The sequence below is a fragment of the Cucurbita moschata genome, unplaced genomic scaffold (genome assembly GCF_002738365.1).
Source record: "Cucurbita moschata cultivar Rifu unplaced genomic scaffold, Cmos_1.0 Cmo_Scf00004, whole genome shotgun sequence".
NCBI classification, from domain to species: domain Eukaryota; kingdom Viridiplantae; phylum Streptophyta; class Magnoliopsida; order Cucurbitales; family Cucurbitaceae; genus Cucurbita; species Cucurbita moschata.
Genome location: NW_019268520.1, coordinates 4649450 through 4660952, shown reverse-complemented (window position 1 = coordinate 4660952; position 11503 = coordinate 4649450). Strand labels below are relative to the sequence as shown.

The 11503-nt window shown below is 38.9% G+C and overlaps 3 protein-coding genes across 12 annotated transcripts in view; 1 reads left to right on the top strand and 2 right to left on the bottom strand.

Moving 5' to 3' along the window:
* The window catches only part of LOC111441961 (mediator of RNA polymerase II transcription subunit 15a-like), an 11267-nt gene extending 3291 nt beyond the window's left edge, over positions 1–7976 (top strand). For 7 of the 10 annotated variants that reach the window (XM_023079177.1, XM_023079178.1, XM_023079175.1 and 4 more), the window contains 8 exons: positions 4646–5080; positions 5427–5526; positions 5687–5739; positions 5845–5907; positions 6040–6585; positions 6898–7155; positions 7244–7509; positions 7588–7976. In XM_023079177.1, coding sequence (XP_022934945.1) covers positions 4697–5080; positions 5427–5526; positions 5687–5739; positions 5845–5907; positions 6040–6585; positions 6898–7155; positions 7244–7509; positions 7588–7804 — 1887 coding nt within the window. In that variant the 5' untranslated portion in view covers positions 4646–4696 and the 3' untranslated portion in view covers positions 7805–7976. The remainder of the gene's footprint in view (positions 1–4645; positions 5081–5426; positions 5527–5686; positions 5740–5844; positions 5908–6039; positions 6586–6897; positions 7156–7243; positions 7510–7587) is intronic. The other 3 variants (XM_023079180.1, XM_023079179.1, XM_023079172.1) reach the window with 3 other exon arrangements.
* A 978-nt stretch (positions 7977–8954) lies between these two features.
* Positions 8955–9810, bottom strand: LOC111441964 (Werner Syndrome-like exonuclease). Its single transcript, XM_023079182.1, has one exon. It carries the CDS (start codon positions 9761–9763, stop codon positions 9134–9136), a length of 630 nt encoding a protein of 209 aa, XP_022934950.1. The 5' UTR covers positions 9764–9810; the 3' UTR covers positions 8955–9133.
* A 626-nt stretch (positions 9811–10436) lies between these two features.
* Positions 10437–11503, bottom strand: part of LOC111441963 — a 5262-nt gene continuing 4195 nt past the window's right edge. Inside the window, exons 5-6 of the mRNA XM_023079181.1 lie at positions 11049–11503; positions 10437–10801 (exon numbers count right to left, since the gene is read on the bottom strand). Of these exons, the coding sequence (XP_022934949.1) occupies positions 10731–10801; positions 11049–11503 (526 nt within the window). The 3' untranslated portion in view covers positions 10437–10730. The remainder of the gene's footprint in view (positions 10802–11048) is intronic.

Genomic DNA, 11503 nt, shown 5'->3' with positions numbered 1-11503 from the left:
CACTCAAGTCAAGGTCGTCGACCACCTCACTGCCAAATATGCCGCAAAGAGGGCCATTATGCTGACCGCTGCAACCAACGGTATGTTCGACCTGATTCTTCTCATGCTCACCTTGCTGAAGCCTTTAACACGTCATGTTCTATTGCTGGACCCGATACTGCTGATTGGTTTCTGGACACTGGAGCTTCGGCCCATATGACTGCTGACCCATCTATTTTGGATCAGTCTAAAAATTACACGGGTAAGGACTCTGTGATTGTAGGAAACGGTGCATCCCTACCCATTACCCACACCGGTACTCTTTCTCCTGTTCCAAATATTCACTTGTTAGATGTCTTGGTTGTCCCTCACCTCACTAAAAATCTTCTTTCCATAAGTAAATTAACGTCTGATTTTCCTCTCTCCGTTACATTTACTAATAATCTTATTACTATCCAGAATCGTCAAACAGGAAGGGTGGTGGCAACCGGTAAAAGAGATGGAGGGCTATATGTGCTGGAGCGCAGCAACTCTGCTTTTATTTCAGCCCTTAGAAACAAATCTTTACATGCTTCATATGATTTATGGCATGCTCGTCTAGGTCATGTGAATCATTCTATTATTTCTTTTTTAAATAGAAAAGGTCATCTTTCTCTTACGTCTTTATTGCCTTCTCCATCATTATGTAATACCTGTCAGCTTGCGAAAAGTCATCGATTGCCTTATTCCCGCAATGAACGTAGGTCGTCTCATGTGTTAGATCTTATTCATTGTGATCTTTGGGGTCCTTCTCCCGTCAAATCAAATTCGGGTTTCCTTTATTATGTTATTTTTATTGATGATTATTCTCGATTCACTTGGTTTTACCCTTTAAAATTTAAATCTGATTTTTTTGATATTTTTCTTCAATTTCAAAAATTTGTGGAAAATCAATATTCTTCTCGTATCAAGGTATTTCAAAGCGATGGTGGTACCGAATTTACTAGTACTTGTTTCAAAACTCATTTACGTAATTCTGGCATCCACCATCAACTCTCTTGTCCATATACACCTGCTCAAAATGGTCGTGCCGAGAGAAAACATCGTCATGTGACTGAGACTGGCTTGGCCCTTCTCTTTCACTCTCATCTTTCTTCTCGTTTTTGGGTTGACGCCTTCAGCACTGCAGCTTATATTATCAACCGGTTGCCTACTCCACTTCTTGGAGGTAAGTCACCCTTTGAACTCCTTTATGGCTACACTCCACATTATGACAATTTTCATCCCTTTGGTTGTCGTGTTTATCCTTATTTGCGTGATTATATGCCTAACAAGCTTTCTCCCCGCAGCATTCCTTGTATTTTTTTGGGTTATAGTCCTGCTCATAAAGGGTTTCGCTGTCTTGATCCGACCACCACTAAGCTATATATCACCTGTCATGCTCAATTTGATGAAACCCACTTTCCTGCTATCCCTAGCTCCCAGACCCAACCTCTTTCCTCTATTCCTATTTCAAATTTCTTAGAACCACATTTTCATCGTATTGATTCATCCCCCCCTACCACTTCATCACCACAAACTCCTCGATCCAGTTCATCCCCGTGTGATATTTGTTCTGACCTTGTAGATGAGTCTGTGCAGGTTGATACTTCTCTTGCAGGTTCCACTTTGCCACCCTCGACTTCTAATTCGACCTCTATTGAACCTCCTGTTGATTTCTCTTCTTTGGGCACTCATCCTATGATCACACGAGCCAAAGCTGGTATATTCAAGACTCGTCATCCAGCAAATCTTGGTATTTTGGGCTCATCTGGACTTCTTTCTGCTCTTCTTGCATCCACTGAGCCAAAAGGATTCAAATCTGCGGCTAAGAATCCTGCTTGGGTGGCTGCCATGGATGAAGAAATTCGAGCATTACAACAAAATGATACTTGGACTTTGGTTCCTCGCCCTGCCAACACCAACATCGTGGGCTCTAAATGGGTGTTTCGTATTAAATATTTGCCTGATGGATCTGTCGAGCGTTTCAAGGCTCGTCTTGTTGCCAAAGGTTATACTCAGGTTCCTGGTCTTGACTACACTGACACTTTCAGTCCGGTTGTCAAAGCTACCACTGTCCGTGTTGTACTTTCTATTGCAGTCACAAATAAATGGCATCTTCGACAACTTGATGTCAAGAATGCTTTTCTCAATGGAACTCTTATTGAACGTGTTCATATGGAACAACCTCCTGGGTATATTGATCCTCGATTTCCCACTCATGTTTGTCTATTAAAGAAAGCCCTCTATGGTTTAAAGCAAGCTCCTCGTGCTTGGTTTCAGCGTTTTAGCTCATTTCTTCTCACACTTGGGTTTTCTTGCAGTCGCGCTGACACGTCCCTTTTTGTCTTTCATCAGCAATCTAAAATTATCTATTTGCTTCTTTATGTTGATGACATTATTGTTACCGGCAACAACTCATCTCTTATTGACAGCTTCACTCGCAAGCTTCATTCTGAGTTTGCTACCAAAGATTTGGGTTCTCTCAGTTACTTTCTTGGTCTTGAAGCTTCACCCACTCCTGATGGTCTCTTTATTAGTCAGTTAAAATATGCTCGAGATATTCTTACTCGTGCTCAGTTGCTCGATAGCAAACCAGTTCACACTCCCATGGTTGTTTCTCAACACCTGACTGCTGATGGTTCTCCTTTCTCTGATCCTACTCTCTACAGATCTCTTGTTGGCGCCCTTCAGTACTTGACTATTACGCGTCCAGATATTGCCTATGCTGTCAATTCTGTCAGTCAATTCTTGCATGCCCCTACTGCAGATCACTTTCTTGCTGTCAAACGTATTCTTCGCTATGTCAAAGGAACACTCCACTTTGGTCTTACCTTTCGTCCATCCAATGTTCCTAGTACGCTAGTCGCTTATTCGGATGCTGACTGGGCTGGTTGTCCCGATACTCGTCGTTCTACATCCGGCTATTCTATTTATCTTGGTAACAATCTGGTTTCTTGGAGTGCCAAAAAGCAACCTACTGTCTCACGCTCCAGCTGTGAATCTGAGTATCGTGCTCTTGCCACAACCGCTGCTGAACTTCTTTGGGTTACGCATCTTTTGCATGACCTCAAGGTCCCTATTTCAAAGCAGCCCTTACTCTTATGTGACAACAAAAGTGCTATTTTTTTGAGCTCTAATCCCGTTTCTCACAAGCGGGCCAAACATGTTGAACTAGATTATCATTTCCTTCGAGAACTTGTTATCGCTGGCAAACTTCGCACACAATATGTACCCTCTCATCTCCAAGTTGCTGACATCTTCACAAAGAGTATTTCTCGACCTCTCTTTGAATTTTTCAGATCCAAGCTTTACGTTCGTTCAAATCCGACGCTCAGCTTGCGGGGGGGTGTTAAGGATAGTTGACCGTCACTATAAGGCAAATATCTAGATATTTGCCTTACATTACGGGTTACCATATTTGCCCTCTTATTAAAGGCAAATATATTGCATTCATTTATTATTCTTTCCTTTTATTACTATTTCCATAATATTTGTAATTTACCATATTTCTGTATTCTGAAAATAATTATAAATAAGAGAACTCTCACCCCCATTGAGGTGTGGTGGATTCAGCAAACATTCACAAGAGGGTTATCAGTACCCGTGGAGTTTAAGTTGCCAAAAGAAGTATGGACAGGAAAAGAGATATGTGAAAATAGTTGAAGCTGGAAAGGAGATGATATGGATGACAGACTATCTAGAAAAATTGGGCAAGAAGTAACACGAGAAGATTCTTTGTACAGAATGTCATATAGTTGGTGAAGAACCCGGTCTATCATTCAAAAATAAAACACCCATATCATTTTACTCGTAGGTTAGTGAAAGATGGTGATGTGTTTGGAGAAAATAGAGGGTGCAAAGAATCTAACAAACATGTTGACAAGATGTGTTAGGTTGGAACATTGAGGTTGTGCAAAGCCTCAATTGGTGTAGTGTAGTGAAGATTGAGAATGAAATTCTTGTTGACTGGATGAGTCTCCAAGTTGGAGAATTGTTGGAATATGGAGATGAACGGTTGGGATATGGAGCATTATTTATAACAAACCGGCGGTGGAAATATATAGGGTAATATTTGATAAAGATTTGGTGAGTTGGAGAATGGTTGGATATGGAGCTTGATGACTATTTATAGTAAAATATCCGATAGAGATATATATAATAGATATTTTGTAAAGATTTGATAGAGATATATATGGTAAATATTTTGTAAAGATTTGACAGAGATATATATAATAAATATTTTGTAAAGATTTGACAGAGATATATATGTAAATATTTAGTAAAAATTTGGTAGAGATATATGGTAGATATTTCGTAAAGATTGAGTAGAAAAATATATGATAGATATTTTGTAAAAATTTGATAGAGATATATTTTATCGTAGTTAAATCAGTTAAAAAATTATATTTCGTAGTTAAATCCGTTAAACCTAGTAAACAAAAACCATATATACATGAGTGCTTCTTGGTCAGTACTTCAAAAGGTACTTTCTTCCCGTCTCTGTTCTATTTTGTACCTATCCAAAGCCATCAATCTCTTGCATCTTTTTCTTTTGTGTTATTTGTGTTCATCTTTATTGAATGTGTGTATTGTTGCGCGATCCTAATACTTCTAAGTTCTTAATTTGTAACATTTGCAACATAAGTAATCTGTCTATGCCTCTGAGGAAGCATATTTGAATGCTGTAACCGGCAAGATGAGTAGGAGTGAAAATCGCCATGAAAGCGCAAGCAGTCGAGTTCGTCCTGCATTTGTAATCCAGCCTCCGCCACAGATGAGTAATCAGCCACACCAACGGGCAGTGCCTAATCCGCTATATCAACAACCAGCAGTACCTAATTCACTTCCGCAGCAACATACTCAGCAGTTAAGGCCAAAGCCACATGGACAACTACAGAGACAAAAACTGAATGTCAGGCAGACACATCAGCAAATTGGGATGCACAATCAAAGCTTTGTTAGTCCACAGAAAGCACTAAATTCACCATGCGGACCACAGGGTTTAGTGAGTCCAATATTCACACAAAATCCAAATGTGTTGACCTTGCAGCCAAATGAGAATTTGACCCAAGTAAAAGAGGTATTTGGTTCTGTTTATAATTAAATCTTGGTTAGGTCTAGGTGTGTAAATAGGTAATTTGTTTGTGTTGTTAAAATACCATCCGTTGCCGGTCAAGTCCAATAATTATATGAGGAATGGTAGGAATAAAGATACATAGATATTTCAGGAAAACGATTTAGAAATTTTAGGAATAAAGATACATAAATACCCATCCACCTTACTTAGATTATCATCCCAAGAAATACAGAGCATAGAGTACTCTAGAACCTAGAGTGTCTTGTATTCTCTTCTCAGTTACACTTTGAGTTGTGTTGAATATATATATATATTTATTGCGATCTGAAAGTCAAGCTGTTGTGTACAGGGTGTGATTGGTGAAGCTTTTTGGGCCTCAAAAGTCTCACATCAACACCGTCCTGCGATAGAGCAGCAAAAGCAACACCAGTCCATGGGAGCTTCAGCAGGTAAGTTTAAGTTTTTTAAGAGTTCCTATTCTAAATCAACACCATAGTTCTTAATGTTCTTTCTTTTGATGGTTCCTCAACTTAAATGACTTGTATCTTTAGAAACATGGAGCTTCAATCTACAATGTTCTGTGCTTATCTTTCATGTTGTGTTGCACAGTTCCAAATGGAGTTCCAAATTCAGAAGATTGGCATGATCTTGCATTTGCTGAGGTATTTTTTTATTATATTAATTCATGGAAGCTTTCTGGAAGTTAGGGTGTGAGTTTTGTATGTCAATTTGAACGAAGTGCTAAGCCGCTTTTTTTGTTCTTGCAGATGGAGCAGCTCAAGAAGATATGCGTGCCTCTTTTCAAGAAGATGTGTCAACAGTATATGCAGGTACTAAACAGATTTCAAATAAAGACAGATATTAATTGATCTTCATCAGACTTTCATCCTTATTTGATCCACTTTTTGTGCTACCCTCCGTGTATTCTGGTCATCTTTCTTGACGGATCTTACTTCTTGTAGGCAGCACAAACAGGGAATATCCAGCACCACCTGGTTTCACTGCAAAAAATGATACGATTTTTGCAATTGCCAAGGGATAGAATCATCTTAACTCACACCAAAGAGGAGTTTTATGGATGTTTGCTAACAATTGTGAAAACTCTGAAATTATTTGAGAATTGTCATATGAATCTTGCTAATAAGCAGCATTCCCTACATGGGCAGCCCGGCCTTGGTGGATCTCGCATAAACCCAGTTCAGCAAAGTGATAATGTGAAACTCCATTTTCAACCAGTGAACTGGGCTGCAAATGTCTCTCCTGGTAGTTCTTCATCTATAGCGCCACTACGACAAAAAGGTTCAGTAAGGTCAGAAGCAGATTGGGTTCAGGATAATCTGTCGCAGAATAGCCAACATTCAGTAAACATCAAGCCAGAAATTGAACTCCAGTCTCATAACATCAGAAGCTCTAGCGCAACTACCTCTCCGCTCCCAGAACCTGCTAATCTCGGAAGCAATAGGCAATTGTCAACAGCAACGGAGCCTCAAAGTCGCTTACTTAAAGCGGTAAGTCTACGTTGTGTACAAGAATAGCATTTGTTAGAAATCATGACTCTCCACAATGGTATGATATTGTCCACTTTGAGTATAAGCTCTAGTGGTTTTGCTTTGGGCTTACCCAAAAGGCCTTGTACCAATGGAGATATATTTCTTACTTATAAACTCATTCCCTAAATTAGAGAATGTGAGACTCCCTCCCGACAATCCTCAACAGCATTTGCACGATCTAATGGATTAGCATAGGATGATCTTTTTTTTCTTCTTTTTTCCCTTATGCTCTTCCTATTAGCTGATTATGAGATAGTACAAATTTTGCAGGTTGAATCTGTGTCAAATGAAGCATTGAGAGAGGCAGTATTGGAAATAAGTTCAGTTGTAAATATGAACGACTCTATAACAGAACCATGGTGTCACTCAAAGGCCACTCATTTAATGTCGCACGACAGACGTGGTTCCTCAAATAGTATGAAGCGCAAAATAAACGCAACGGCCTTAAACGACATGCCATCGCCTCGCAGTGATACTGCTCAGTCTGGACCAACAGTTATATCAAAAAGAACTAAGCTCAAGAAACTGGTATACATCATATCTATATAGTCTGATTGAAACTGATATTTCTGCCCAGTTATTAATTTTCCTTTTTTGTGTGCTTAAAATTTTGCAGTCCGATTATGCCTTATTAGAAGAAATGAGAAACATAAACAAGCAGTTCATCGAAACAGTCTTGGAATTAGATTTGGACGAAAATCTCAATGCACGATTAGCCAATGCAGGCACTGTTCTTCGATGCTCGTATCGTGCTGTAACTGATAGTAAAAATTCAGAAGCTCACCCTGTTAAGCTGCCAGTGCTTTCTGTGAAGCTGCTTGTGCCTCTTGATTATCCAGAGGAGTACCCTGTATTTCTAAGCAAGTTTAACACAGACTGCGGGTAAGACTGATAAGGCATAATGAGTTTAAATGGCACTTGTTTTCTTGTACCTATTCCTTACTTTGCATATGGTTATAGCAATGTGGACGAACAATTTAGAGAGCTGTCGAACGAAGCAACGTCGAGGCTACGCGCATTCCTTCGCACTGTCCCGGACTGCTTGTCTCTTGAAGAATATGCAAGGGCGTGGAATGAATGTGCCCGCTCTGTGGTATCTGAGTATGCTCAACGTGCTGGTGGGGGATGCTTCAGTGCTCGATATGGGACTTGGGAGGACAGCATCAGCACAAACTAACCTATACTCTAAATAGTTCATTTGTATTATAAAATTTCTTCATTTTTTTTGGTTAATAGCTTTAAATATCACGTATTTGTTTAAATTGTTGTCCCTGAGTATTTAACTAAATCTCCATTAGTAGTTAGGAGTTAGATTTAGTTTGTGATTTGTTTTTGTTTAAATTGTTGTCCCTGAGTATTTAACTAAATCTCCATTAGTAGTTAGGAGTTAGATTTAGTTTGTGATTTGTTTTTGTTTTGATTTGATTAGATTTTGTTTTGATTTATTTACCGTTACCAAATTTTCCGTAGATTCTTAGGTAGATTTTTTAAATATTTTTTTGTATTCTATATATATAGAGTATTCTTGCTCTTCATAATTCAATCATCTCATCTACCCTTCAATAAATCCCTCTTTCACTAACAAATATCATTTTTCCTTATTAAAAAATTGGGTCAGAACGAAATCCCTCCTTCACTAACAAATATCACTTTTCCTTATTAAAAAATTGGGTCAAAATTCTTAAGGATATTTATATTTAAGTATTCGTAAGTTATTAATATTCGATTTTTTTTTAAATATCTATATTATTTTTTAGTTCAAATAATAATTACTTTTAAATTTGAATGTATATTAATAATTTTAATTATACCTACACAAACATTTTTTTATATATATATATATATATATATTTCTTTTTTTTTAAATGGAACTTCAAAATCTTTTTTAGTACAATTAATGGGTATAAAAATTTGAATATATATATATATATTTTTTAATTAAAATGGAACTTCAAAATCTTTTTTAGTACGGTATAAAAATTTGAATTTGTCACTTCCAAATAAAAAATTAAATGATAATTTCACTTCAATTTTTAAAGTTTAAGGGGATGATTGAAAGATTCTGAACCAAATTTGAAGAGGCAGAGGGAAGGAGAAGAAAATAAAAGAAAAAAAGAGGTGGCGGCGACGGCGGCGGCGACGGTGGTGTCAGCCATAGATAGAGGACGGAGCAGGTTCGGAGGAAGGAGAAATAGGTAGGGAAAGAGGGAGAAATTGTTTTAATCCTTGAGCAGATTAACCAAACTCCATAGCCACTTTGCAGCTCTGCATCGGCCACCGCTGCCCTCCACGGCCCGAAAATGCCGCCGGTCTTTGATCCATGGGAATAAATTTGTAACACAATTTCAACTATTCTAAATTTGAGATCCAACTTTTTAATCTTTTTCCTTCAAATCTGCAATGATTTGATTTGCAATATTAGAAAACAGTGATTGCTTACATGATCGCTAACCTCAAACATAGTTCATCGCAAGAACCCTAACAAAGAATCCTCAAATTTCGTTCTTCAACTGGATGATGCTTGCAAATGCCTTCCAATCTCATACGACACAAACGCATCAAAACAAGCATACTTAATCTGATTATGAGTAAGCCATTCTTGATCCCACCTACTCAACGTCACGCCCCTCGGCTTTCGGATCTCTTTCCCCAAAATCTCTTTCGCCAGACTCTTCAATCCCGCATTCTTCAATTCTCTTCTTCCCGTAACGCTCTCAGCCAAATTCCTCAGATCCACCGTCTTCCTCACTTTCAATCCGTAGTCACAGTTCAGTTTTTCAGCGTCCCCCTCGATTCCGACTCCTACAAAACTGATGGATTCGTTTTCCAGAAACTCATACAGAGATTTAGGGAATTCAGGTGCGTAAATCAGTTGCACAATCAGGCATCGGCGGCCGGTGCAGAGTTGTAACGTGGCCACGGGGTTCTCGTAGGAGCGAATGTTAGGGCGCCACTCGATGTCGAGGCCGACGATGAGAGGGGAAGTTTGAGTGTTGAGGGTTTCTGAAATCCAATCGTCTACCATGAGTGGTGAAATGGTGAGCAAAGTGAGAATCGGCTCATCGGATTCGAAAGTAACGTCGAAGTAATTGTGGGAACCGGAGGGATCTTCACGGTCAACGATGGTGAGCGCCATGGCAATCAGGAAAGAACTTCAACGAGAACAACAAGCAGGTCAAGAAAGTCCTCGACTCACAAGAGAGCTTTATATAGAAATTCCCTAATCTTTTTCTTTGACCAAAATACCCTTCAAGTTTTCAAAAACTATTCCCTCCTCTTTTTCCATTACAGAACCATTTAACATTTAAATTCTTACCAATTTTTTTTAAAAAAATATTATTATTATTTATTTGGATTTTAAAAACTATATTTAAAAACAAATTTAATTTACAAAAACGAAAAATATTAGAAAAATATCAAATAATTATCCAAAAAATAATTTTTTATTATATTTGACACAAAAAATAATTTATGGATAAGCCAAACGACATGAGACGGGATGAACGTTGACAAAAAAATAATTTACGGGACGAACGTTGCCAAACAATCAAAGAAACAAACAATATGGGACGAGATGAACGTTGACAAAAAAATCATTTACAGGATGAACGTTGCAAAAGGATCAAAGAAACAGACGACGTGAGACGGGATGAACGTTGACAAAAAAAAAATCATTTACAAGATCATCATTGCCAAAGGATCGAAGAAACAGACGACATGAGACAGGATGAACGTTGACACAGATGAACGTTGCCAAAGGATCAAAGAGACCGACAATATGAGACGGGGATATTAAAATTAAAAAAACGGGGGTGAAAAATTGTGATTGGTTGATTAAGAAGTTGAGAACAAGATCCATTTGCTGATTTCTTCTCTACTTTACATTTTCTGCAGAAGAAAAACAACACAAGGCCTGCCACCTCTGTGACTTTGACCTGGAAAAATGCATCTCCTAATAACTTGCTTCATCTCATATTTACATTAATATCAACTCTAGCAGGAGCACGCCTTTGCGTCGGTCTCGCTATCGCTATCACAACTCTGATATCGATTACGAGTCCTGTTGTTACCCAGAAGTACGCATGTAGGTTCTATCTCCTTGGTTATACATGCCATACAACAAGAAACAGCCCGAGTGTCCATCGAATTGTATGAACACGAACGCCTACAGAAACTGCAAATCAACATATCGGATTACAACACGATCAGTCTGGCTTATAAACTTAATTTTCAAAAACTACAAACTCCCTAACCAGTCTGGCTTCTTCGCCTATCTGAATCTGTTAAAAACGGATGCAGAAATTCCTCTAGTAGGTTCTAATCAGAGTCCGTTCCATTACGCGTCGGTATATTCGAACCATTACTAATAGTTTCTTGATGGAGCTATGAAACAATGTGAGAATGAAGGATGGCATACTCACAAGAAAATTGTGGTGGCAAGACTGAAGGGGCACTTCTGTCGCCTTTTTCTGGAGGCTGTACATTAGATAGAGCTACCCCTTGCAGTGGACTTGAAGCAGATATAGAAACCGTGACCGGTGCTGGTAGGCCTACTCGTAAGTATGGCGACGATGGAGGACTGCTTGGAGACAGAATAGAGCCTAAATGAGATCGTTTTCTGACTTTTGCTGACAACCCTTTATATCCGTATCGAAAACCAGGCGGAGTTGCTTCATAGTTTCGTTTCTTTGAAGCTGGACTTTCCACTGGGGATGAACCAGCTTCAGGAGCTGATGAGATCCCATTCTTCGGTGCATATTTGTGCTCCTCTGTTCCAGGACTCGGTGAATATGTAGCGTCCTGGTGGTGGTGGTGGTGGTGGTGGTGGTGGTGGTGATGGTGATGGTGATGGTGATGGTGGTGTTGATGGTGGTGG

Coding starts and splice junctions, on each gene's coding strand:
- LOC111441964 (XM_023079182.1), bottom strand. CDS start 9,763: ATGGCGCTCACCATCGTTGACCGTGAAGATCCCTCCGGTTCCCACAAT.